The sequence below is a fragment of the Pelodiscus sinensis genome, chromosome 1 (genome assembly GCF_049634645.1).
Source record: "Pelodiscus sinensis isolate JC-2024 chromosome 1, ASM4963464v1, whole genome shotgun sequence".
Classification (NCBI taxonomy): Eukaryota; Metazoa; Chordata; order Testudines; family Trionychidae; genus Pelodiscus; species Pelodiscus sinensis.
The window spans coordinates 194,589,006-194,616,933 of record NC_134711.1 but is presented as its reverse complement, the minus strand read 5'-3'; the positions used below and the strand labels follow the sequence as shown (position 1 = coordinate 194,616,933).

The following is a 27,928-nucleotide window of genomic DNA, read 5'->3' as shown; positions in this document are numbered from 1 at the left end:
ACCCCGGGCAAGCTGGGGGAGATCATGGGGCCTGTGAGACCTCAGAGCAGCCCTCTCCCCCAGAAGATGGAGGAAAAGTGTAGGACCTCCCTCTTCTGGTGGCTGGGGTGGGGAGGATTATACAGGCAGTCCCCGAGTTACACGGATCCGACTTATGTCGGATCCGCAGTTACGAACGGGGCGTTCCTCTCCCTGGTCTCCAGCAGACCAGGGAGAGGAAGCAAAGCAGCGGAACACGTGGGCAGCGGACAGGGCTGTCAGCTGGCCGGGCGCTCCGAGGCTTGGCTCTGCTTTGCCCCCCCCCCCCCTCCCCCTGGTCTGCAGACCAGGGGGACGGGGGGGGGGGGGGGGCAAAGCAGAGCCAAGCAGCGGAGCGCGCGGTCAGCTGACAGCCCAGACACGTCTGGGCTGTCAGCTGGCAGTGCGCTCCGCAGCTTGGCTCTGCTTTGCCCCCCCCCCCCCGTCCCCCTGGTCTGCAGACCAGGGGGAAGGGGGGGCAAAGCAGAGCCAAGCCGCGGAGCACACGGGCAGCGGACAGCCCAGACGCATCTGGGCTGTCCGCTGCCCGCGTGTTCCGCGGCTTTGCTCCCCGTCCCCCTGGTCTGCAGACCAGGGGGACGGGGAACAAAGCAGAGCAAAGCCACGGAGCCCGAGGGCAGCAGGATAGCCATGGCGCGTCTGGGCTGTCCCGCTGCCCCCGTGCTCCGTGGCTTTGCTCCGGACACCTGTGGTACAGCAGCTGGGGCACTGCCAGTTGGTCCCGTAGCGCCGCTCTGGGCGCTACTGGACCAACCGGGCAGCACCCCAGCTGTTCTGCCCCAGGCGTCCTGATTCAGCCACTGCTGGTCAGATTCAGCAGCGGCTGAATCAGGACGCCTGGGGCAGAGCAGCTTGGGTGCTGCTGGGTTGGTCCAGTAGCGCCGAAGAGCGGCGGCGCTACTGGACCAACCCAGCAGCACCCCAGCTGCTCTGCCCCAGGCGTCCCCAAGTCAGCCGCTGCTGAAACTGACCAGTGGCTGACTACAGGAAGCCCCTGCCCCGGGCTTCCTGGAATCAGCCGCTGATCAGTTTCAGCAGCAGCTGACTTGGGGATGCCTGGGGTTCTTAAGTTGACTCTGTATGTAAGTCAGAACTGGCGTCCAGATTCAGCCGCTGTTGAAACTGATCAGTTTCAGCAGCGGCTGAATCTGGATGCCAGTTCCGACTTACATTCAGATTCAACTTAAGAACAAACCTACAGTCCCTATCTTGTACGTAACCCGGGGACTGCCTGTAGTTGGGTCACGGCTTGGGGCGAGCCAGGGTTGCCTTCCCCCTGAGATAGGGGGGTTGGCAAGTGTAGCAAACAGGGAATTTTATTAAAATTTTTGTTTTTCATATTTTAGTTTGTACAACCTGCATCACTCTAGTAAAACACTGTTTTAGTATACCTTTAAATAAGATGGTTACCTACCTTTTGTAACTATTGTTTTTTGAGAGATGTTACTCATGTCCATTCCAATAAGTGTGTGTATGTGCGCGCACGCACTGCATTCATGATCATCGGAAAGTTTTCCCTAGCAGTACCCAGCAGGTAAGGTATAGACACCTGGGCAAATGGGACTTTTATTGGTCTGGTGCCCTTCCCCCAAACACTATAAAGAGGCTTAGTCTTCCCACAACTTGTGCAGAATTTAACCCCGAGATCACAGCATGCGTTCTAAAGAAAAAAACCTAAACTTAACAGTAACTCTTAACTCAATACTACTACTAACACTGAAGTAACAAGAACTGTCAATAGAATGGTCACTAAGGAAATAAAGAACTATGATTTATTCTTGCAAAGCAAGAGCAGACAGCACCAATGACCCTCACTGGCAGTACAAAGGAAGTGAGCAAGTGGCAGGTTGGAAACAGCATACGCGCACCACCATACTGGTGCCACTTCAGGTGCCTTCACAGCTGACCTGTCGGCTACCTCTACGGAAAACTTTCTAAAGATCGTGCACGTGGTGCATGCACACACGCATGCATGCACACCTCTCTATTGTGACCCATGGACCTTATTCTTGAATAAGAATAAATCTTTTGTCTCATTCTCCCTCACAGAACTTCCAAGGCTTTTGAAAAGAACTTCTGAGAGACAAGAATATTTGCTAGCCCTTTGCTACATATAAATCTTATACAGCATGGGTTACACCACACTAGAATGTTATGCCCAGTTTTAGACTTTAGGTTTCATAAAACAGACAAAAGAATAATTCAAATTCTGGAAAAATCTGCTTTTTAAGATGATCTAAAACACATTTGCTACTTAATGTATATCTAAGAGAAAAGTTATGCAGTGACTTGATCATTGTTTCTCTATAACAATCTATGAAGGGAGAAGATTTCTGATATGGGCTCTTTAACCCAGTACGTAAATATATAAATTCTATTCTATATAGGTCTTATGCTGTACTCATCACCATTGCATCTGAGCACCTTTTAGTAGTTCAATGAGCTACATAAAAAGATGCAATATCTGGAAGTTGAAGCTAGATGTTATGGGCCTGATACATTAATTACTGAATGACAAATGATCGTAAATAGTCCCTTTTTGTTTTAAAAGCTATGAATCTGTGAAATCACTAGTTATTTTTGAAAATTAGGACTCTCAGTTAAAAAGAGCATATACTATGTGTCTTGCCATTCATATAAAACATGGCCTTAAAATAATTAATCTGAAAAACCAAACAAACAAAAAAACCAAACAAACTACAGACTGCATAAATTAGCAGAAGATTAAATTTATTTGGCCTTGATGAATTTGTACATACTGAAATAATAAACAAAACTTATTTGTGAGAAATAAATCAGCATACTAATTTATTTAAATCCATTTAACATGCACAATGCCCATGACAAAGACTGTTATATTTCTAGTGCTGAAAGTTTTTAAAGTTGCAGCTAGGTTGCCAGGTATTGAACTAGACAGTTCTGTATTTTTGCCTCCTGTCCGGTAAAAAAATTCAGAAAGTACTGGACACCTAAAATGTCCGGTACTTTCTGATTTTTTCCCAGGCAGGAGGCAAAAATCCCAGGCTGTCCAGCTCAATACAGAGGTAGCCTGGCAACCCTAGTGCTTACCGGGTTCTGCAGGGGAGCTGTCTGACCCGGCCCAGGGAGGTAAGATGGTGGTTTTTAAAGTTGTTTTTTTGCTTAACAACTCTCAGGAGTCTTTTTTTTTCCGCTCAACAAACTTTTTCTTGGTGTGGTTTTGTTGTTGTTGTTGGGTATTTTTTCTGAAACCATCTGGCAACCCTAGGGCTTGGATGTTTAGTATTTTCACAATTCCCTAAATTCTTTCAAATGTTGTCATCTCTCTGTGGTCACAGATCATGGGATCCATCCAAATAAACAGAGGAAAGGTTGGAGGAACACAACCAAGTTGCTATAAAGCTCAGGACATTTTCCCGATCCTTAGCTATGGGTGTGTATAGGACTGGCTCTTCAGCATAACGTAGAAATGCCTCAGTTCATGCATCAAGAGTATGGTGTTTGGTTACACTTGTGCAGTCCTAATGTAGGCAGCTGGAAGTCAGTTACTAGTCTGTTGATGAATTAATGAATCAGTATAGAATCCAGCTTGTCATCCCAGGACTATACTGTCCTCTGCAGTTCTAACAAGATTAGTAAAACATATCATTATTAATACTTTTTAATTAGGGTGAATCCTGATACTTCTTCATTTGCTCAATCCTGTGAGGGGTTGAGTGTGTGTAAAGAACTGTCTTTCATTGTTGAAAAGCAGGCTAAGAACAGTTTGTCCATTATGCAGTTGTCAAGTCCAGCTAATTTAGAGAGCACCATTTAATTGTTTTAGGACAACTCTTTTCATGGGAGATCCAAATTATGAGGGAACTGCCTGAAGCTCTTCAGAAGACTATAGGACTGGGCCAGTAGTTAGGCGTTCTCTGGTTAAAAAAAATGAAAATGTCTCAGCATTTCTTTTATGTATCTATTACAAAATCACACTGTTCAGCCACTGTGTAAATAGGCTATTTTACACAGTACTATTTAAATGAACTCAGCCACTCTTAGCAGAGCATGAAGGGATCTTATGATGAACATATCTAATGTACATAAGAGAGGTAGCTAGGTCATATCTGGTGTAGAACTTAATAACACAGTGTCAGGAGTAAATTAAGAACAGAAACGAAGGAAAACGGCAACGAAATTGCAAATAAAAGGAACAATGGTTGCAGGATCTCAATAACATGCCACACTTCAATGCCCCAAGGACTTCAGCTTTGCCAAATCTTCAAAACAAGGAGTTTGGAAACAATATTTTGCAAGATTTCTCATTGCTGTGATGCTCAACAAGGCAACTGATGATAGATTAATCTTCTTTAATTTATGTTATGGAGACATATGCAGATCATGTCTTTAAATCCCTTGATTTTACTAGTATCAGTCACAAAGATGGCTTTGAAAGGGTTTTGGCTATTTATATCTCAGAGAAATATGGTTTATGAAAGAGTATGTTTTTACAAAAGAATTCAAGAACAGGGGAAAATGCTCAATGTTATATAAAAGCTCTGCACACAATAACCAAAAACTGATTTTGGGAATGCAAAACATGAAAATATCAGTGATAGGCTGGTTATTGGGTTAACAGATAAAAGCCTTTTCATAGCAGTGACAACCGGAGAGAGATTTTTACTCTTGCCATAGCTATACAGATAGCAAAGGTGCTGGAATTATTCAAAGCACAGAACAAAAGATGGGAGCAATTTACAAAATCTGCAGCTATCTTAGAAGCTATTAACAGACACTTGAGCATTAAGTCATTATCATTAGTATCTCTAAGGGAAGGAGCTAGAACTTTGCAGGCTAAGAGTGACAAACTCCAGCTTACATGCACAAGCTGTGGAAAAAGTCACATCCATACATATGATGTACGTCCAGCTAGAGGTGCATGGTGTCATAAATGCATGAAATATGGATATTTTTCAGCTGCTTTCCACACAAAAGCAATCAGAGAGTTGACTAATATTACAAACAATCCAGAACCACTGTCCCCCAATCTGTCATTTGCAATAACAGAGCTTGACTAAAGAGTGAAACTGAATATTTGTGGCAAGACAGCTGACTTTTAAGATCGACTCAGGAGTTGACATCACAATCCTATCAGAAGGAATTTAACCACTCCCATAGCTAAAGTCATCTGATCCAGCTCTGATTAATACCTTGGAGTTATTCTGAACGGCACATGCCAGTTCATCACAGAAACAACTTACATTATATCCATTTGTTCAGTGTGTAACTCACAAACCAACCTGTCAATCATGTAAATGTGATTAAAAACTCTCATGCAAAAAATATTTCTAAAACTCTAAGCAATGTGATAGAAAAGTTGTATTTTAATATCAAGTCTTCCTAAAGTAATTTTGTATTTTTACCATTTATAAAATATATATATTTTCTTGTTTGTAGCAAAATCAAAAGTAGGACACAGAAAAGAAGCCAATATTACCCACTGAATTTAAAATCCTATAAAAATGAAGAGACATATTTAGCGATTAAAGAAGAAAATATATTCATATTTCTATTATAAAAATACTTACATCTAGTAGTGTGTGAAGGTGCTGATCCTGAAAAACACTGTGTAGAAAATCTAAGTCTTTTTCACTGCAGTCTGTAAGTGCGTGAATTTCCTCCAGGCTGTCCAGCACCTGTGAGACTGCTCCTGCAGGCAAACAAGCAAAGATGCATGGTAAACTGACCTTTGGAACAGGAATCTTTCACTTCATTCATTGTGACTAACTAAACCAGGATTTTAAAAAGCTAGAGGCTTTACTGAAGAACACACTGAACGAACTTCACATTATTTAAAAGTACAGAACATATCTTCATTCATTTACAAGCATCAGTTTAAGAGAGCATTATTGCTTTAAAAATGCCTTTGTATATTTTAAAATCAAGTAATAATAGGGATGGCTGTTCAAGTGTATTACCAGAATGCTCATACTGAATTTATTTCATTTTACAACCTACAGTTCATCTTGAATTTTTCTACAATTAGCTGAAAATATTTGAAAATGAGACACTTTAGCCCATTGTTTATCTAGGAAAAAATGTCTATATTTCATTCATTTATCCTCAAAATGTTCATTTATGATGCTTGCTTTTATAGCCTTATCTACCAACATAAAACATTCAATTTACAGAATGTGTAAAAAAAGTTTGAATTTTAAAAATGTATATTAAATTAAAAAGGCTTAACTTTTTTAGTAATGTTACAGTTAATTAGTTCAGCTTTTCCCCCTAAAAATATTATTGAAAAACTGGGATCACTAATATTAGAACACACAGAAGACTACTTCAAGAATTTCTGGTCTCAACGGAGAGATAGCGATGAAAGTAGTGCTACAAAAAAACCTTTTAACATATAAAGTGAAACTCAACTTCAGAGAGAATTACATTGTTAGCTTTCTGAAATAAATGGAAGATATTACTCTGTACTGTTTCCAGTACTGGCTTATCAACAATCCCTTGGATGTCTGAAAGTTCCAGAGCTCCTTACCCAGTCCAACAATACTTGCATCTCCCATCCATCCACTGGGAGGGGGGAAATAAAAGGATTTCTTCCACAACACAAATCTGCAAAGTGACTGAAATAAAACCACTCCTCTGACACCAAGTCAATGCACGTGTGTTTTATCTCAGACTTATTTTCACTACAGCAGGAATTTATGCTGCAGCAATCAATCCACCGGGGATTGATTTAGTGGGTCTAGACTAGCTAAATCGCCTGCTGATCACTTGGAGGTTGACTCAAGAGGAGTAAGAGGAGTCTACAGGAGAGTTTCTCTCATCGATCCAGCATAGCATGGACCCCATGATAGGCAGACCTAAACTATGTCAACTTGAGTGACACTCCTACTGTAATTTAAATTCTGTAGCTTGGATCAACTCCCCTCCCCACCTCCAATATAGTCCTGCCCTGTCTATGTTGCTATGCTACTGAATATTTCTCCCTTTTCCATCTGTATGCAAAAGAGTTGAAACAATACAGTAGTACGGTCTCAGGTATAAGAAAGCTATTTTTGTATCTTCTACATTAGAGGAAATGATGGATTTACCACAAAAAGATGCTTCCACAAACATGTCCACACCTCTTTATTGTTTGGAAATTGTGTCAAAAGTCCGAGATTCAAGATCTCTCATAAGAATACTGGAAGACAAACCAGTAATATTGGTGTGAAAATAGCCTCTCTCATATTATTTCCATTTCCCCCCAAAATTAGAAAGTTGAGCGATGTATGGAATTTAGAAGAATGTAATGTTAACTCAGCTTTATCACACCCTAAAAAATAGCTGAGATTTGAGAGAATTATTGAGGAAGTCTAATAGGGTCTACAAACTCCATAATGAGCATAGACAATCTCTCCTTTACAAGCAAGCACCTTGAATCACACCCCTACGCAACAGCCAGAGCTGCCAGTCACAGAGACAGGCACCTGCAGCTGCAGCCAACAGAATAAGCAATGTCTACTATAAAGAGGGTACAGAGAAGGAAAGAGAGGTAGAAAAGTCTGGATAGCAAGATGGTGACAACCTTTTACCAGGATGCCTCCAAGAAGTTAGCCAGGAGACTGAAGGAGATTAGAGCCCCAAAAGTGAAGGGTTGATAGGCTTAATTGGAGATGAGGGTCAAGAAACTGCCGCTTCAGAGAAGCAGTGTGCAACGGGCTGGGAGAGGGCAGTGGGGTGAAGCGGAATAGGAGGTCAGGTCACTCTGGTTCCCACTGCTGCAAGTATGGAGGGAGGGGCGATCTCTGCTGCTGCCCTGCACCAGGCCCCCTGGGTAATCTCCTGGTGTGCATCGCATGAGGGGATTCAGAAAGGGGGTGGGACTTGGGAAAGGGATGGGGTGGGAGCAGAGTCACGGGTAGGCCCTGCAGTGGGGAGGTTGTCCTGAGCCCCACTCCTGGGGCCTGGGGGGGGGGGGGGGGAGAGGGAGTTACCCCAAGCCTCGTGGGCCTCTAGGGATGGGCCTGGTGAGAGCAAACTAAAGAGGGACAGTCAGGAGAAATTGAAGCCCATTGAGAGACCACCCCAAAAGGTTTGGGTAGATTTTCATTTTATCTGAACTAGTTCACTTATCCCTAGAAAGAGTTAGTTTCTTTCTCTTTACCTTATGGAAGACACCCGTTTAATACATATTAAAACCTATTTTTATAAAGGTGATGGGGAAGGACTCAGCATATCTACCCCCAAGGCCTAACTATATTATGAAAATAAGGATTCTTATCACTCTACCAGGACAGGGTAGTGCAGATGGGTCATGAAAATACCTGAGCCCTTTTTATCAAACCATTTATTTAATGGCTTTTGGAGAAGGTTAAGATTTTGCACCCAGAGGAGGGGTGGGCAATAATTTTTGATTGGGGGCCACTTCAGAAATTTTTCAAGTAGCAGAAGGGGTGGGGCCTCAGGCAGAAGGGGCAGGGGCCAGAACATTTCCAGGCTTCCCCATCCACAGACCCTAATTGGTCCAGGAAGCAGGGGGAATGTGAGAAGTCTTTGCCTCCCCAGAGAGAACCGTAAGCTGTTCTGAACAGCTGGCGGTTCCCTCTAGGTACCCATGCCCCTGGCAGTGGGAGGAGACTTCACATGCTACCCCTCTACCTGCAGGTCAATCCGGGCCTGGGGAGGGGGAACATGTGAAATCTCTTTCTCCTTGCCCCCACCTTGCAAGGGAGTGCTTCGCTTAGAGTCAACTGCCAGCTAAGCAGCAGCTGGTGGTTGATTAAGTGCTGAGCCCCTTGCAGGGTGGGAGGAGGTTTCATCTTCTTCCCCTACCCCCAAAGCCCTGATTGGCCTGGGGGTAGGGGGGGAGCACACAAAGTCTCCTCCCACCCTGCCCCCATCCTGCAAGAAGCGCCACGCCCCTTGCAGGGTGGGAGGAGACTTCCTGCGCCACCCTCCCGCCCCTAGGGCTTGGGTGCAGGGGGAGTGTGCAATGTCTTCTCCCACCCTGCCAGGGGCACATGGTGGTTGGAAGCACCATACACTCCTAGAAGGGCAGAGGCGGGGTGGGAAGAAACTTGGCACACTTCTCCCTGCTTCCAGGCCCTAATTGGCCTGGGGGAGCAGCAGGGCATCCACGGGCCAGATCAACTTGCTTAGCAGGCTGGATCTGGACGGCGGAGGCCCTTTAACACACCCCTGTCCCAAGGTAATGAGGGGGAAAGGAACTTTTTGTAGCTGATTCATGGGGATGCTAAGTTGAGTTAATTAGATTGAATGTTTTTTAATGCTGCTGGCATATTATGCTGTCTTAAGATTTTTCCAAGTGTAGATGAAGCCCATGTGTTACATCTATCCCCCACCAATAACAATGGATCTTCATTGTAGGAAAACAAATTTCTGTCATCCAAAAACTTTCTCTTGTCTGAAATTTTTCATTGAAGGGGCATATAAGCTTTTACACAAGGCAGAATAGAGTTAATGGGCAGCAAAAGGCAAATTAAAACACCTATAGCAGGAAGAAGGTCTTAAAAAAAAAGCAGTTCTGCTCATTTGGAAGCATAATCACAAGAAAGTTCTTGTTCTGGCAGAAAATGCTAGCTGGCCTTTTTAATCTAGAAGGCAGAGAGTGAGCAGAGCAGACTTGCTGTACTACACAGTGCTGGAAGAGGGCACTCCGGTAAAGATACGCAGTAACACATGGTGGAGAACACATTAAGTTGATCGGTTTCTGAAATTGACTGACTTCCCACACAACTTGGATAAGAGGGAAAGAAGTAGGTAGGAGGTACCACTCTTGGTAACTGCAGCAGCAACACTCATGCTACAGTGGTAGCAGGAAAGATGGGAAAAGATGCAGATGCTGCTCCTACAACTGATGGAGAGTCTGCAGAAACAGCAAGAGGCACCATCTGTCACTCAACACCAGTGGCAGGAAGTCTAGTGGTTGCAGAAGCAGCTTTGCCAAGTTGCTCCGGGGGCTTTGGCTGGTACTGGAAAGGACAGCTTGAGCAAACTGGTGCCTCACCTGACAAAGGTGATACCAGAGCTTTAACAGGAGGACCTTTCTCTGTAATTTTGAATGAGTGGCCAGTGCAGTGGGCTGGGAAGAGCCTACTTGGGAAGCTAGCATAATGACATTTTTCAAGGACGAGAAGAAAGCAGCCTACTGCATGCTGAGTGACAAACAGGCAGGCTCCTATCCTGTGATGAAGGCTGCCTTCTTGGATAGGGTAGACTTGACAGTGGAAGCGTACCAGCTGGTTTCTGGCTTGAATCATTCCCACTGAGAGCACAACTAAGGGTACCGGCTCAAAAGTTATAGGCATAGCCATTGGGCAACTAAGTCAACCTTTAGTCAACCATTAACAGAAAAAACAAACACACACTTGGACAACTAATGCTCCAAAAGACAGAGGCAGGCCAAAACTGTCTTTCTGCTCCACCTCATAAAACTTCAAAGTGGGGAAAAGTTTCTCTTGATTTAACACTGAACCCTAATAATGTGTCACTGGGAATTGGGTCAGATGAACAGATCTTTCTTAGCGCAAGATTGTGGGATTTGCTTGCATAGTCGTTTTTGCAGAGTCTTGTCTGTTTAAGCCTTGAATAGCTAAGAATAACTTTCATGAGCAATGAAAAAAGAGGTCTGGGAATGTTAGCTGGTCAGTCAGGGGAGTCAGTCAGCTTTGCCTGTGACCCAGCAGTTTGCTCTGATATAGATTGATTTACAATTAGGGCACATCTAGACTATGTTTTAATTTCGAAAGAGGATATGCAAATTCAGAGGGAATTTGCATATCTTCTTCTGATCGCATTTTCAAAAGAGGATCTTTCAAAAGTGAAAGTAGTCCAGATGTGTTCTCCCCCCCCCCCCCCCAAAAAAGCCCCACTCTTCCTAAAAAAAAGGAGGTTTATGCGGTTTTTCAAAAAAGGGTTTTTTCCTGCTAAAACTGTGTCTGGAATACTTTCACTTTCAAAAGATTCTCTTTCAGAAAATGTGATTCGAAGAAGATATGCAAATTCCCGTGCATTTTGAAATTAAAATGTAGTCTAGATATGCTCTTAGTTATTCCAGATGTGGAAGGGTCAAGGAGAGCTACATAATGAGGGAAGAGAACTGCTGTCAGAGGAAGAGACCCAGAGACCAGGAGAGTAAGGGGAATTCCCTGGTGAAGTCAGTCAGAAGAGAATTGGTTAGGTTCCTGTAAAAGCTCTGAAACAAGGTCTGATGAAGCAACAGAAATCCCCGAGGGAAGCTATCAAAACCCTCAGACAGGGTAAACAGAGGAGAAACCTGCTGATGAACGGAGGTGGAGGGAGAAGTGGTAGGCACACGTAGGAATCTGACCTAAAGTTCATACCCAAATAGGAAGAAAAGACTGTCCAAATAATTCATGCATAACGTTTGTGGCAATTTAAAAATACAAGTCTTTCCTAGGGCCTCAGAGGTCCCTAGTCTGCTGCTAAAAGTTGCTTCCCCTACTCCTAGTGGAATTTGAAATAGTACCACGGTGCTGCTGTGGAGTGAGTGTACAGAAAGCTTTGCAAAAAGCACACAGGGCCTCCCACTCTGCCACAGCTAGGGAGGAGCAATGTGAAAGGTCAACCTTAACAGGTAACTGGTGAGGGTGGAGCAGCCCCCCACCTGGCATGGGCAGGGGGCTGCTCCAGCTCTGTGGGGCTCGCCATGGACAGGGGCGCTCCAGCCCACATGGAGCAGTCCCTTGCCAGTGACAAGGGCCAACCCTTTCACTTTTAATCAGTTAACCAGTTGAACACCACATTTAACCAGTTAACCAATTAAATAGGATTTTACATCCCTACTGGCGGAGGGGGTGTGTGCGTGCGGGGAGGGGGGGGGGGCGGGCGGCGGCGAAGGACAGGACCCAGATTCCCCTATTTTTCTAAGCCCATTTACTGGATCTCAACAGGCCAGTTTACAAAGGGGTTCTGAGCCCAAAAAGTTTGAGAACCACTGGATTAGATGACCTATGTAATGGCCCTTCCTTCTGGCCTCAACAAATTTATGGAAAAAAACCCTCAATTCTATTGATGAACAAGTAGGAACAGAATCCAGCTTATTGTCTCACCTATGCTGGCTCTGTAGGACTAACAAATAAAAAGCATTATCGACATACTCTTTCCATTAAAGGCAGTGAACTGGCAAGCATTAAGAGGATCCATCCACAATCCATTTATACTGCGGTTCCCCTTTATACTAACAGAAAGACAGCTGTGGGGCAGCTGAATTCCCATTTCGATTTTCAGCATCACCTCTCCGTCATTATAAGCCTGGCCCCTGGACTTCACAGGAGTGCAGAAAGATCATGCAGAGCAACAGCTCACTATGTGGACTGATGAGATTCTTCAATCTATAGTAGCTGTATGTGCAAGTGCACAGTGACTCCACAGTGAGCAGGTGGCAGCCATGGAATGAAGTGTCATGAATGTGTGTTTCGCTGTACATAGTTGTATAGATGTTGTTCAGAGGCAGGTGTCATAGAATGAAATGACTGAGAAACCAAGAAGGTTCAGCATGGGAAGAGACCTAAACAGATAGTCAGCGGGTGAGTGTTATGAAGATTACAAGGGGAATGTAGACAAAAGGTTGAAAAGGTGAAGAGGTAAGAAATAAAAGCTGTTGAGAAGTATGGGGTAAGAAGCATGCAGAGGGCGTAAAGCATATGAGGAAGAGAAAAAGGATGTTGGGGAACTTGAAGAGAACTATGATAGGGAAGGTGACAAACAAGCACAGACAACATAAGGAAAGAGATGAGGGAGGAAATACAGGGAAAGGGAAAAGCAAGTAGGTAGTAACAAAAATACAGTAAGAGTATAAAAACAGAAAGGAGGCAACAAGGAAATCTGATGATCATAGGATCACAGAAAGGAGAAAGTAGACTAGAAGAGATAAAAAGCAATGGAATAAAAACACTTGGGCTGTGTCTACATTGGCCCCTATTCCATAATAGGGATGCAAATGTAGCACTTTGGAATAGGCAAATCCGCGGGGGATTTAAATATCCCCGCGGCATTTGCATTAACATGGCTGCCGCTTTTTTCCGGCTTGGAGATAAGCCGGAGAAAAGCGCCAGTCTGGACGCGATCCTCCGGAAAATAAGCTCTTTTCCGGAGGATCTCTTATTCCTACTTGAAATTAGGAATAAGAGATCCTCCGGAAAAGAGCTTATTTTCCGGAGGATCGCGTCCAGACTGGCGCTTTTCTCCGGCTTATCTCCAAGCCGGAAAAAAGCGGCAGCCATGTTAATGCAAATGCCGCGGGGATATTTAAATCCCCGCGGATTTGCCTATTCCAAAGTGCTACATTTGCATCCCTATTACGGAACAGGGGCCAATATAGACACAGCCAAAAAGAAAAGAATTAAAGCAACAGAAAGAAAAACTTATCTTAGAGATAGTCTTAAAATACATTAATTAAAAAATAATGTTGGCTCTCCTCCTCTCTTGCCAGACCCATTAGCTCTCCACTAAGTCTTGTTAGTTTTCTTGTCCACAGAGACATTTTCCTTACATCTGTCCCTAGATATGAATCATATATGGATAGCACGAGAGAGTGAGTAAATACATTGGGTAAAAATTTGCAGCATTTACATGATCATTTTTCATAGGAGTGCCATACATTAAAAAGCAGAACAGCCCAAGCAGCGAAATTAGTTAAAATAGTTATTTATAAAATGTTAACTAACAAAAGCCTTCCTACCAACACAAATTCACCCTATATAAAACTACCCCTTTTGCTTCCTATTGCAACCATAAATAAGCTTCCCTCTTCTGCTGCTCAAGAGCAGCCTCTCTCTCTATTTTATTAGCTTGCTGATGTTTGGCTGCTGGGGGGAGGGATCCCTACCAGCCTCCCCAGTCAAAATATGGGAAGGGGGTGGGAGTTCCAAGAGATTTTCTCTCTTCTTGCATTGTGTGCAGATGGCATTTGAAAGCTAATAGATGTCTGCAAACTATGTAGTAGCCCCATCCCGGGGGAAAAAAATCCACAATGAGAGAGTGAGTTTAGAGAAAGTAGGACGTAAGACCATGATCTAAATCTGGTTAGGTAATTATTATTGGTGACCACAAAATTTTAACACAGATATAATCCTAATCTAACCCAATCTCTCTTCCAGCACTTTCTGGTACAGCAACATCCATGGTCTGGCATTATTTTAGTTAGCTAGATGTCCACTTATGGGTGTGACCAAGTTTCCTGTGGTCTCAGAGTTTATTTACTGCCACCAGTCCCAGCTCTCACTGTTCTGTGCTGTTATTTAGCTCTCATTTACCCTCAAATTTCTTCTAAGAGCCCAGTAAGCAGTGGAAGTGTTGGTAATGCTGCTAGACGAGGCCTGGGCAAAATAAGGTCCGTGGGCCGGATCTGGCCTGCCAAGCCACCGGATCTGGCCCATGGAGGCCCAGGCAGGCTCCCCAGCTGGCCCTGCAGCCCCATGCGCTCGGCAGAAATGTGGTTGCAGGGCTCCATTTCTGAGTTAAAACTGGAGGGGAGGGGGGAAGTTTTAGGAGCTGCCCCACCCCCAGCACATTCTGATTGGCCAGTTTCTGGCAGAAACCAGCCAATGCAAGCTGCCTGTTGGAATAACAGACAGCCAAGAAGAACCATATCCCCTCTCCTGGGCTCAGTTATTCATGAAGCACATGGCCAGGCAAGCTAGTTTGGTAGCTGGCAAGTAAGTCTCTTGGCCACAGACTGCTTCTGACATCCCAGCCCTTTCCTGCCCCAACTCTCCGCCCCCCCCAACCTACCAAAACCCTCTGTCCCCCTCTTGCACCTATATCCCTTCCCAGATCTGACACCCCAATCTCCTGCTCCAGATCACACCCTAGGGCACATCCCAAACCCTGCACTCCAGTCCTCTGCCTTAGTCACAACCACCTGCTTCATTCCAACTCCCTCTCAGACTCCAATATCCCTCTTGCACCCCCAATCCCTTACCCCAAGCTTCCTCCTGCATCCAACCTCCATCTCAAACTCTGCACCTCCTCCATTCATATCATGGAAGAGTGCAGCCTTTGACCACTTTCAAAAATCTTGGAGTGTCCCCCCCCAACAAAAATGATTGCCCACCCCTGTGTTTGACAATAATGACCTCTTGTGGTTCCGTAAATTCTCTAGTTCGACACTGGTTAGGTTCTAAGGGTGCTAGACTGGAGAGGTTCAACCTATACTGTGCTCACACAAACATTTTTAGCTGCAATTTGAAATTTGGAATTTATTCCCTTTGAATTTGCTATGGTTTGGGTTGGAACCATCCTCAGTGACTCAGAGGAACAAGAATTTCATTCCTTCACCCCTGCAAAATTTGTTTGCGCTGACCAATATCATGTATACAGTATACAGGTTCTGGAGGCCCTTGACTTTCAGCCTCTCTCAAAGCATGCAGTTAACTTGCAACTTAAAAACCTACCCCCATTCTTTATATATAAACATACATGGTGGATAGGCAGATTAGTTTTATACATATAAACAAATGTATCTACACATACTACATAGCACAACATAAAACAAAAAAAAATCATGCAAAGTTAGTAAAATACGTAATGTAAAAATATATGTCTAATCTGATAATAAATAACTGCTATTCAGGGAAAAATCCAGTATTTCCTGATAATTAATTTGGAAATCAAACTACAAAAGTTAGAAATATTGTCCTTTTCTTAATAAATCTTAATTGCATTTTTATTTGGGTTATGAATTAGAGTTTAGATTTTATAGCAGAATAAATACTAAAAACAAGGAATACCAAAATTTTTAATACTGCCTCTAAATCAATATATCACATTTCAATTTTAATATTAATTGCTCTGCTTTGAGAAGTTTTAAGGACAAAATTGCTACCATATGCATAGGCCATTTTGATTTTCTTCTGCAGGCAGTATTAAAAATAAAGCATGACAAGCTAAGGAGAAAAAAGCTTGAGCTTTAAGCATGCACAACCATATAAACAGAATGATAAGCCTTAGAGGAAAACAAAGGGTTACCTACTTTCTGCTGCTAGAAGTCCTAGTAGGAAGGCGCAGCATTTGGACAAACAACAATAGTATGAAGATTTCAGAACAAGCAAGTTATAAAACTGCAACTTGGCACACTAATTTAGTCACACGTAGTATGAACAAAAACTTGAGACGTTTTTAAAAACTTTGTATGAGAGACAGATGGTACTTGAAAAAAATATTTGGGATTGGGGCAGTTAGCACATTTGCACACTGCTAGGTTTCTGAAATTCCCCATATTCAGACAATGGCTGCTTTACAGAAGTATACACAGAATATTGCTGTTTTGAACTATTTCATAACCGATTTATTGAAAAAAATATTTTTATTGTAAATGTAGCATGGTATCATATTTCATGATTTTTAAGTTAAATTTTTAGGATGCAAGTTTATTATTGAAAATTGCTGCAGGTATAGTAGTGAATCCACTGATACTATGAAATCAGTGTCAAATCCATGTTAACAAAACACACTAAAATAGCTGAGAGAGGAAAAAAAACCATAACTAAAACAGATTTCCTGCAAAGCTGTCAAACCTAACAGCAGTAAACAAAACATTATGAAAATCCTAACAAAGATACTGTACAGGACATCAGAAAAAAATAAAATAAAAAAGATAAAGTAAAATGCTCATGAGTGTAGAGAGCATGTGATACTTTACCCCTTCTATTTCTATGATTTCCTTCCCGTTTCAAAACTTTTTATGGTACACATAAGCAAATTAAGCAAGCAAAGGCGGTCAGACTTTGTAAGACTAATCAATAGAATATTAATACGATTACTTGGATTTTTCAAACATTGACAATAAATAAATTGTTAACTAAAGAATTTGCAAAATTGGTAATGATGCTTTAGCACTATTAACTATGTTATATTGTGCCTGGTAATGATAGAGACCACTACTATTTGAACTGCAGACTAAGACCTTCACCTAAAAAACTTATGCAATGAGTAATTCCGTTGAGTTCCATAGGACTATTCAAGGGCATAAAGTTACTCACATGCATCTCTGCAGCACTGGTGCCTAAAACTAGACCATTTATTGTTCTCTCCCACAGTGAAAGGCTAGCAGGTTTGTCTTTCTGTCTTTTTATTTTCAATTTTAATTATGAAGAGTTAATATTACTAAATTTCTATAATTTACTATGACAAAGTAGATTCTAAAAGTCCAAATATTTACCCACAGGAATCTTGAGGCAAGAGTCATTTTCAAGTTGCATTTATAAATAGAAGCCCTTAGGAAGTCATGCCATTTATGCAAAGAATCCAAAAACTAATGTGCTCTTAAAATGCCAGCTTGATCCAGTAAGAAACTGTTGCTTGTATTAAGTTAATCATTTACCACAGACCTCAGAAAGCAAATAGATATGCAGGAAATACTGCAAAATACTGTAAAGCACAAGCTGAACCATGTATACTCGGTCAATTACCCTTTTAGATACATCCTGTGGTACATTCCGTGTGGTTTAAAAGCAATATAAAACATCTTACAAAAAAGTCCAGTACTATTTGAAATGGATGAAAATAGTTAATGGTTAAAAATGAAATATGAAGTCAGTAGTGTGTGTGTCTCACCAACAGAATTTAATCCAATTAAAGTTAGTGCTTCACTTGCCTTATCTCTCTAATATCTTGGGACCAACGTGGCTACCATAGAACTGCAAACAACATATGAAGCAACTGTGAAACAATTAATGACTCTTACAGTAAATGAGCCCCACAAGGAAACATCTCAAGTGTGCATTTGTCAGTACTCCACAACAAAAGATAAAATGTGCTTTTTTTAAAAAAAAAAAAATCAACTACCTGATTTTCAAAGTTTGTGAGCACCCATTGATTTTTGTGGGTTTTGTAATTGGTCAACAGGTCTGAAAGTCAGGCTATAAAAAGTTGCATAGAACTGAAAAATTTAAGAGTTGACATTGGTATCTTTATGGGCTTTTCTATTTATTGGTTAAGCATATGGGCTTACACTATGCGGCTTAAAGCCTGAAATAGGGAAGTCAGGTAAAAGACATAAGTATTCATCATGAGAAAAATCTCTTTCCAGTTCAGCCTGCAAAGCTAACAGCAATTCAAATACTTGCATGACCTTTCTTTGATTTGCGGCTCAAGAGATGACCAAAGAAGTTAAATCAGCATAAATGAAATGCTTCTTACTGCACCAATATCATGTGACAAGAAAAACAAGGTTTTAATGTTGGTCAGTGCAAGGGTTTTAGTTTTGGAACACAGACTCTCACAAGACATCTTGAAAGTGCTAGATGTTAGAAATGTGTTCATTAGCTTTGAATAAGAAACAGCCATAAAATATCTAATTTTAGTAGATCGCTTTATTTCTAGTAGGAGTTACTGAATGTAAATATTTAGAGCCCTGCATAGATACAACATTTGTATTCACATCTGCAAAAATGAACCACAGATATCAGCATCCACATCCGCGGATATCCACAGATTTGCAGGGCTGTATAAATATGAAGAAGGCATTTTAATTTAACATCTATCCCAGAAAAATTCATAAAGTACTATTTTATTGTCCTCCTTCAAATTCCTCAAGACTTATTTCTGCAATATTAGCATATTGTCAGTTGATAACAACTAGGTAAGTGGCATGCTGCAGATAACCTACAAAAGCTTCACAACTTGTTTTATTGCCTCCTCCTCCCTTCTGCACCTCCTCCTCATATGTTTGGTTCTTCCAACCATTACGTATTGTCATTAGAGGAGACATGCTGATGAAGGGAACATGTTATCCCAAACAGGACAGGATATTAGGGAAATACTACATATTGACCAATCGACTGGCTGGATCAAGACCCAGTGCTATGGGCGGTAATGAGGAAAAAAAGGAGATTTCAGGCTTGCCAAGAGAAATTCCAGGCTCCAGGGCAGAACAGTCAATGGGCCCCCATATATGCACAGTCTGTGCCCGTGTGGTCTGCCTGACATTTGGGCAGTGCTGAACCTTCACTGACTGGAGCCCAGCGAACTGTCAGCATGGTCAGGACTTCCACATGCCCATGGGATGGGGCTGCCAACTGTCTAATCATGCACACCCAAAGACCCATGCCTGACTTCCCTCTGGACCTTCCCTGAAGCCTCATCCACCATTCTTCACTCGTTCTCCCTCACCATCACTCACTTTTACTAGGATAGGCCAGGGATTTAGGGTACAGGCTATGGGAGGGAGTTTAGGTGTTGGCAGTGAGTTGCTTCTTCCTGGGACTCCGGTCTCAGGTAACTCTTACCTATCCCTGATCAACCCCATCTGCTCATTGGATTGCTTACAGCCCCTATATTGGTGTAAAGGCTATTCCTCACTCTGGCACTCCGAGTGCAGAAGGTCGGGGTCTGCAAGACACCTTACAGTACCTTGCCTCTATAGGCTTCTGCTTAAAAGCTTCCCAAGGTCACAGATTCCCTTGCCGTTGGAGGTAGCTGCCATCACCAAGTGAAACAAATTAGATCCCTTTCTTCTTGAATCCAGGGAGAAAGCACTTGGACTTCTTTCAGAGGGGTATCCCCAAACTCTTTTACAACAGATCTTCAAAAAAAAGAGTAAACAAATGGCACTCCATTTGTAGCTGGCCTCTCAGTCTTAGGCATGCACACACAGACCCGTTACCTTCCGGGACATAAGAATCAAATCATTACCTTAAAAAAGGTGATTTTATTAAAACAAAAAGCTATACAGGCAGTCCCCGGGTTACGTACAAGATAGGGACTGTAGGTTTGTTCTTAAGTTGAATCTGTATGTAAGTCGGAACTGGCATCCAGATTCAGCCGCTGAATCTGGACACCAGTTCTGACTTACATACAGATTCAACTTAAGAACCCCAGGCGTCCCCAAGTCAGCTGCTGCTGAAACTGATCAGCAGCTGATTCCAGGAAGCCCGGGGCAGAGCAACTCTGCCTCGGGCTTCCTGTAGTCAGCCGCTGGTCAGTTTCAGCAGCGGCTAACTTGGGGACGCCTGGGGCAGAGCAGCTGGGGTGCTGCTGGGTTGGTCCAGTAGCGCGGCCGCTCCTCGGCGCTACTGGACCAACCCAGCAGCACCCCAGCTGCTCTGCCCCAGGCGTCCTGATTCAGCCACTGCTGAAACTGATCAGCAGCGGCTGAATCAGGACTCCTGGGGCAGAGTAGCTGGGGTGCTGCCGGGTTGGTCCAGTAGCGCCAAGGAGCGGTGCTGTGGGACCAACCGGCAGCGACCCACCTGCTCTACCACAGGCCCCGGGCTTTGCTCCACATCTCCCTGGTCTGAGGGGGGCACTAGCTGCGTCCCCCCCGGGGCCGGACCCGCGGCCGCTTCCAGATCAGCTGGAAGCGCCGTGGGTCCGGCCCCGGGTCCTGCGCGGCTTTGTTCAGCGTCTCCCTGGTCTGCAGACCAGAGAGACGCTGAGCAAAGCGGCGCAGGACCCGGGTCCGGACCCGCGGCGCTTCCAGCTGATCTGGAAGCGGCCGCGGGTCCGGCCCCGGGTCCTGTGCCGCTTTGCTCCCCGTCTCCCTGGTCTGCTGGCTCCCGCAGCAGACCAGGGAGACGGGGAGCAGCTTTTCTCGCCCCGGAGGAGGCGGGCGGCGGGACCAGGTGTCCCGCCGCTCCAGTCCTCCGGGGCGAGAAAATCCCTGTTCGTATCTGCAGATCCGACGTAAGTCGGATCCGCGTAACTTGGGGACTGCCTGTACTTGATAAAGCATACTTGGTTGCTAGGTGTTTTAAAAGGAACTGAGTTTTTTTTTTTTTAAAACACAGGGAAATTCCATCCCTGGGATACAGCTTAAAGTACAGTGTAAGTGGAGGGGGAGGAGGGAGAGAAGAGAACATGGACACAGAGAAGTTAACAAAACAACAAAATGAAATAATCTGATTGCATCTAAACAGACATTTCCCTATCTACTCATAATCCATGCTTTAAGGTCCAGTCCATTTCCATGCCCAGTATTTTTTGTAGGCATGGTAGTTCTGCCTGGTTCAATTCATCTTATTTCCCCAACTCCTGGCTTAAAACTCACACAAAGAATCAAGAAGCAAGTAGGGTCTCTTATTTCACATCTCAACACCTTCCACCATTTGCTCACTTGGCTTCCTGCCAACACCTCCTAGCTCCCTGAGTTTCACCCTTTGGTTACTGAATGTGGGGATGTTCAGAGAAGGCCAGAACTCCTGTCCATCCCAACTGGCCAAACAAATATCCGCTTTGACTCTGGTGTGCTCCACTTCATTTACTGGGGCTAGCCATCCTGTGACAGGAGTTTAATTCCTTTAGGATCTTTTGAAAAATTCCATCTTTAAGAACCAGTGTAGTCTTCCACACCTCTGTATCCCCTCCTGGATCCAAACTGCCTCCCAACCCATACCCCCTCCTGTACCCGTATCTCACGCCATAGTCCTGAGCCCGCTCTCATGTCCAAATTCCCACCCAGAGCCTGCACCCCACACCATTTTCTGTACCCCACACTCCTGCCTCAGGCTCAGCCCAGAGCCCCCTCCACTCTAGAGCCCACACAATTCTCTTGCACTCCAAACCCCTGCCTTAGCCCACTGAAAGTGATTGAAGATGGAGGACAGCAAGTGAAAGAGAGAGGGGGCATAGAATGAGCGGGGAGTGAGGCTTTGGACAAGTAGAAGACAGGGGTGTGGCCTTGGGGGATGGGTGGGGTTTGTGCTTTTAGACAGTTGGCAATCCTTCCCTTGGGAGCAGTTTCTCAACTCTTGGGTTGCACTCTATAGGGAAATCAACAACTGCTATCTTGGAGAAGGAGTTTGTTTCAGCTTCCTCCTAGAGGAACTCAAAGAAGTGCAACAGTTCATCCAGAAATTAAGGAGGTTCCAAATGATCCAGTGTAAAAGAGCTAGGAGCACATACATAAGTGTCTGAATACATGATTGCTGGAAGAAAAGAACTGAGAACCTGTGCTAGTGACATACACCAGTATCTGCAACCTCAAACCCAAATGAGGAAGACAGACATCCTGTTGATGCAAGACTGAAGCTGAAACGAGGAACCTTACTATTCCTGTAATAGAAACATTGCTATTGCAGACATATATGTGGCCTACTTCTGTGATCATGACTCAGGAAGCAGCAGAAAAAAAAAATCTATTGAAGTGCTACAAATAATTCTAACTGATATCCAATCAAACAAAGTTTCCTTCTGTGAAATACATAAAATGTTCAAATATGAGTGCCTATAGTTATATGCCCAAGTCCATATGTAGGCATCTAAATGCATGGTCTGAAGTTCCAACTGACTGCACTGAAAGTTAATAGTTCTAAAAACTCTGGACAGTTGTTTTTATTTGGGCACCTATATTTGAATATTCCAACCTTATATAATTGATAACACATTTAAAAAATAAATTTACTTTTCCACTATTTTTCTCTGCCATTCTTAATACAGGCAGTCCCCAGGTTACATGGATCCAACTTACATCGGATCCCTACTTACAAACGGGGTGAGGCAACCCCGCAGTAGCTGCTTCCCCCCAGCAGACCAGGGAGACGCGGAGCGGCTTTTCTCAGCAGACACCTCAGCTTGAGAATAAAGGACTGAGGGAAGTGAGGTGTGGGAGAATAAAACTGAGCTCTGGAGAAATGTTTGGCTAGAGTTTCCCCTACAATATGTACCAGTTCCGACTTACATACAAATTCAACTTAAGAACAAACCTACAGTCCCTATCTTGTATGTAACCCGGGGACTGCCTGTACTTGTAAGTGCTTTTCATTTCTTTCCTTTTAGAAATATCGGGATAGGAAATGAGAATCCAGCCTTCCACTAATCCAAAAACACACAATTAGTTCCCTGAGACATCTTCTAGTATACTAAGCTTTTATGTGGTCACATGGACACAAACAATGGCTGCAATCTAAATGTTGCTGTATTTGTTAAGAAAACTTGTGTCTATGGTAATTTGCAAAAAGCAGAAGTAATTCTATTGAGCTCAGATCTTCAGAAAGTGTATTTATACAAAACCTAAATTATACAAAACATGTCAATGAACATCTACAAGAGAATTTAAAAAAAAATCCAGTTTAAGAAAAGGAGACCAACAAGTTCTGAACTATACAGAGAGATACATAATGAAAAGAATTAGGAGGGAAAAAGAAACCCAATCCTACTAATGGTACAGAGCACACTTTGAAAAAAAGCTCAGACTCGAGTAATGTAAATATGACATTATGTCAGACTTTGACATGAAACACTGTCAAATTAAAGAAAATCCAGGATGATCTATAGCACTCTGAATAAGCATTCTCTGAACACTCCCTGGAGTCATTAAAGCTACTATAAATGATACTGAAATGGTCACACAAACTGTAATGTACATACTGCTCAATGACACTGTCGGAAACCCGCAAACAACATGGGACTAAAACTAATAAAGATTCAAAATTGAACGTGAAAGGTAAATATGCTTCAAATGAAATTACCTGAGGAGGTAGGGTCTTCAGAGAAGTCTGGCAGCTCTTCAGGGGGATCCCCATAGAAAGAATTGAATTTGTGGCTTGATACTGCTGCTAGTACTGCTCCCTGATTAAACAATACAAAGTCTCAGTCATAAGCAAGTCCAACAAAATATTTGTTTACGAACACCATGGATCAATCACACTGATGCCTCCCAGACTGTCTTCTCATTACAGCTGAGAGAGATTTCATGTACTTTCTCTCAGACCTGACTGCTGCAGTGAACAAATCTCATAGCACAGCCAGCTATACATCGAAGTATTAAATATGGCAGCCTGCCTCTCTGTGATGGTTATGGTGAAAATACAGCATTTATTTTTAAATTACCGGGATGCTGCTTCTCCATACTTCTCAGGTCAATGAAGAGCAGGAGAGAAAAAGCAAAATGCCCAAAGCACAGCTTTCACTAGCGCATGAGCAGAGAATAATGGAGAACCAAAGCCTCCCAGTGTAACACGAACCACAAGACTCAGTACTCTAACTGATAAGGTACAGATTGGCACCTTCAAGAAATGACTGGTGCTCAACTAGAGGATTTGCCTAACCTCAGGAGGTCAATATTGTCTAGCAACATTACCAACACTCCCACTGCTTACTGGGCTCCTAGAAGACAGAACTAAATAACACAGAACACCAAGAGCCAGGACTGGGGGATGTACACAAACTTTATGGGGCCATGGGAAACTTGGCCACACCCATGATAAGTGGGCATCCTGCTAACTAAAATCATGCTGGACCACAGATGTGGCTAGATCATAGAGTGCTGGACTAGAGAGGTTCAACTTGTAATGTCACATTTTAATCGAGTAGTTTACATTTGTTAAAAAAGAACCTGAATGGACCGATCTAGTCTTGAAGCAAGACTAGAGAAGAAAGGATATATACAAACCCTCCCCTCAGTACACTGGATGAGTTGAGGAGAGCAGAAAAGCCTGCTGGCAAAGCCAATAACAGACTCCCCAAGGAATTCACCCACTTTATGTGGGCAAAGAGGAACTCACTTCTAGAGCATTTAGAATAACCTATTCTCCACTGCAGTAGTTGACATGAAAACCAGGGTGTCAATGTTAGGAGGATTTGGCTTTCTTCATAGGCATTCAAAAAAACCATATGAGTAGGCTCTTTCACAACTGTATCTTTGGAATGTGTTAAGTGCTCTCTATGAGTTTCATTTAATTATCACACACAATCAGTTACTTGAAACAAAATACAGGACTATGTAGCACTTTAAAGACTAACAAGATGGTTTATTAGATGAATAGCTTTTGTGGGCCAGATCCACTTCCTCAGATCAAATAGTGGAAAAAAATTGTCACAACCATATATACCAAAGGATACAATTAAAAAAAATGAACACATATGAAAAGGACAAATCAAATTTCAGAACAGAAGGGGAATGGGGGGGGAAGGTAAATGTCTGTGAGCTAATGATATTAGAGGTGATAATTGGGGAAGCTATCTTTGTAATGGGTAAGATAACTAGATCCTTTGTTGAGACTCAGGTGTAAAGTGTCGAATTTAGTCTTTAAAGTGCTACATAGTCCTGTATTTTGTTTCAGCTACACCAGACTAACACGGCTACATTTCTATCACTAATCAGTTACTTGGTTACACTACTGTCTAGCAACAGAGGAGCATTTCCCCCCCCACTAACCTGACTTTTAATCTACAAATTAGCAGACAAAGAGTGCTGTCTAGCATACTGTGGGCTGCATATTTCCTTATGATACTATGTTTTTTTTTCACCAGGAATTTTTTTACTGATGCTGATGAACCTCCTCCCATAAACCTTAAAAAAGCTTATCACTTAGTACGTCAGCACATTACAGTATATAGAAATACTGTATAGAGTGGCCTTAAAATAACACTAGAAACCAGAGAGAATGAGCCCTAGTGGTGATAAAATATGTCTTGTTTTTTATCTGCTCCCTAAAATATCTTGCCATGTTTAAACTGAAATAAATTAGGCACCTGTTTTATTTGGAAAAACAAAATACTTAAGAATTTTTGGATTGTTCTGCTCAAATCATAGAGTAACTTAAAGATGGGCGTGTCATTGAGATGTACTAGTAAGCTTAATTTTGTGATCTCTCTCATATACAGGAGAAATTATATTTCTTTAATATAATTGTGATCCAAATATATGTAGTTTACTGCTTCTTACACTATTTTAAAATGCTGGTACATATAAGATACAAGTCAAGCTTTCAAAATAAGTTAACCTCATTCTGTTGACATGTTAACAATTGACAGATTTATTAATACCAACGGATGATGAAGAATCTCACCTAGAATATTAACATATAACAGAACTAGGAAGATATACACTGAGAGAAAGAGAAAACGGATGCATTACTGCTTCTTTTGCCTTTTTGTTTTGCACTTGTGATTCACTGGTATTGCTCAAGAGAGCAAAGCAGCTGACAGTTTTCTAAAACTGGTGGCATTCTGCGTTATATTTTTAGAAATCTTCCAACAGCTTAAAAATATGAAACCTTTTATGCAGTTATTACTCTAAATATTTCTGATAAACTAGTTCTAAATAAAGCAATATATTTATTTGATGAATCATACACAGCAATAATGAGAAACTTAAGAACAGTTTCAAGTGAATTAAACAGGAAACCTGTGGTTTATAGTTCTGTATCTTTATGAAAGTTAAAGATGTAATCCTTACTTAAACCAAGGAACAAGGGAAGAGCTTGGCTTTGAAAATGAGAAACATTATTTTACCCTATTTATTTTTGTAACTCTTATTCTGTCAAAGAACAATTGCAATATTGGCTCTAAAAATGCCAAAAGCTAAAATTAAAGATTCACAGACAGCAGAGATTCCTTTTTGCCTAATTATTCTTTCAAGTCGTGTTTTTTAGTGTCTGGTTTCAAGTGGTGCTAAATGACCCTGATAACCTAGCCTCTGATATTAAAAAAAATTCCACACATCTCTCACAGACCACAGAAAATATTTTAAGGTACTCAATAAAACTTAAAATCGTGTAATCTAAGCTGTTGTAAATAACTAAAATATAGTCAATTTCCCAAAATAAGGCTCAGAGTGCGCATTTAAAGCACAGATGTGCAGAGGAAAGAGCTCAGCTCCAACACCCTGGGTAGCACTCTTCAGGTGCATCTACACTGCACCCTTAACTCAAAATAAATTATGTAATTTGAGCTACGCACATTGCGTAGCTTATTTTGAGTTAATTTCAAAATAGCTTATTTCATAATTCATATGTCTACATAGCACCAAATTTTGAAATAATCTGCTATTCCAAAATGTCCCTTAATCCTGGTGGAATGAGGTTCACAGGGACATCAGAATAGTGAGCCTGCTATATTTTGAAACAACAGGCTTGCTTAAAAGATGCAGAATAGCTATTTCAGGATACTAGAAGTATCCTGAAATAGGGTACATCTAGACAGCAGAGCTAAGCGTCCCTGTGCCTCACTGAGCAATGTAATGCATGAGAGAAAATGCTGCTGTTCTACTCATCAAGAGACTGTAGTGCACAGCATTCCCTCTTTGAGGCTAGTCACCTGTAGTGATCTCTTTTCCCAATTGGAGTTGCTTGCAGGACATAACAGGGAGAAGTCTAATACTCAAGAAAGGGAGAGCTTAGAGACTGCGACTGGTGTTTGCATGGTGGAAAGTGAAGTTTTTGAAGCTTCCATATTTTCTTGCACAAAGACACAATATGGAACCATGTATAAAGCATAAAACATACACACAAAACAAAAAACATCTCACTTGGGAGGATTTAAGTAGGTTAAAGGAACTGGAAAGATTTTCTATTCAGACAGATGCTTAAGACAGGTAAAGATTTGAGAGTAAATATAGATTTGGAACAATTATATCAGAACAATTTTCATAGAATCCTAGAACACTAGAACTGGAAGGGACCTGGAGGGGTCATCGAGTCCAGTACCCTGCTCTCATGGCAGGACCAAGCACCATCTAGACCATCTCTGACTGATGTCTTGTGCAGGGCTGGGTACAATCTGATCTCTAGAGAGAAAATTAACACTTTATTGGAAGATAGTATTAATGTCCTATTTTTTCAACTCCTAGATTTCTGAAACAAGCAATGGTTGCTTCCGGTTACTAAGGTTACAGTACATTACATGGTTATAAAAAACTGTAAAACTAACATTTTCAGTTACGAGATGTGCTGCAGTCCAGCAAAATTCAGAAGACATCACTAGACTATAACTGGTATTTGACTCTGAAATATCAATATGAAAATATGATAATCTCAGATTCCAGTTAGCTGTGAGAGATATTTCAAAGATGGAAAAAATTAAATATTAAGAGTATTGACCCAATGATAAAAGGACAATTTATTGTTTGCTCCTCAAAGAAAATATGATCTTAACTTACAAGTTTTACAGTGTTTCCTGTGTGTGGGAGCACTAAAATGAACAATCAGTACTTTCAGCACACCTCCTG

The 27,928-nt window shown here is 42.3% G+C and overlaps 1 protein-coding gene across 10 annotated transcripts in view; it reads right to left on the bottom strand.

Annotated features, from left to right (window-relative positions):
- CASK (calcium/calmodulin dependent serine protein kinase) overlaps window positions 1–27,928 on the bottom strand; it is a 363,612-nt gene that overhangs the window by 104,843 nt on the left and 230,841 nt on the right. For all 10 annotated transcript variants that reach the window (XM_075912872.1, XM_075912888.1, XM_075912881.1 and 7 more), the window contains 2 exons: window positions 23,448–23,547; window positions 5,589–5,710 (listed from right to left, as the gene is read on the bottom strand). In XM_075912872.1, the coding sequence (XP_075768987.1) occupies window positions 5,589–5,710; window positions 23,448–23,547 (222 nt within the window). The remainder of the gene's footprint in view (window positions 1–5,588; window positions 5,711–23,447; window positions 23,548–27,928) is intronic.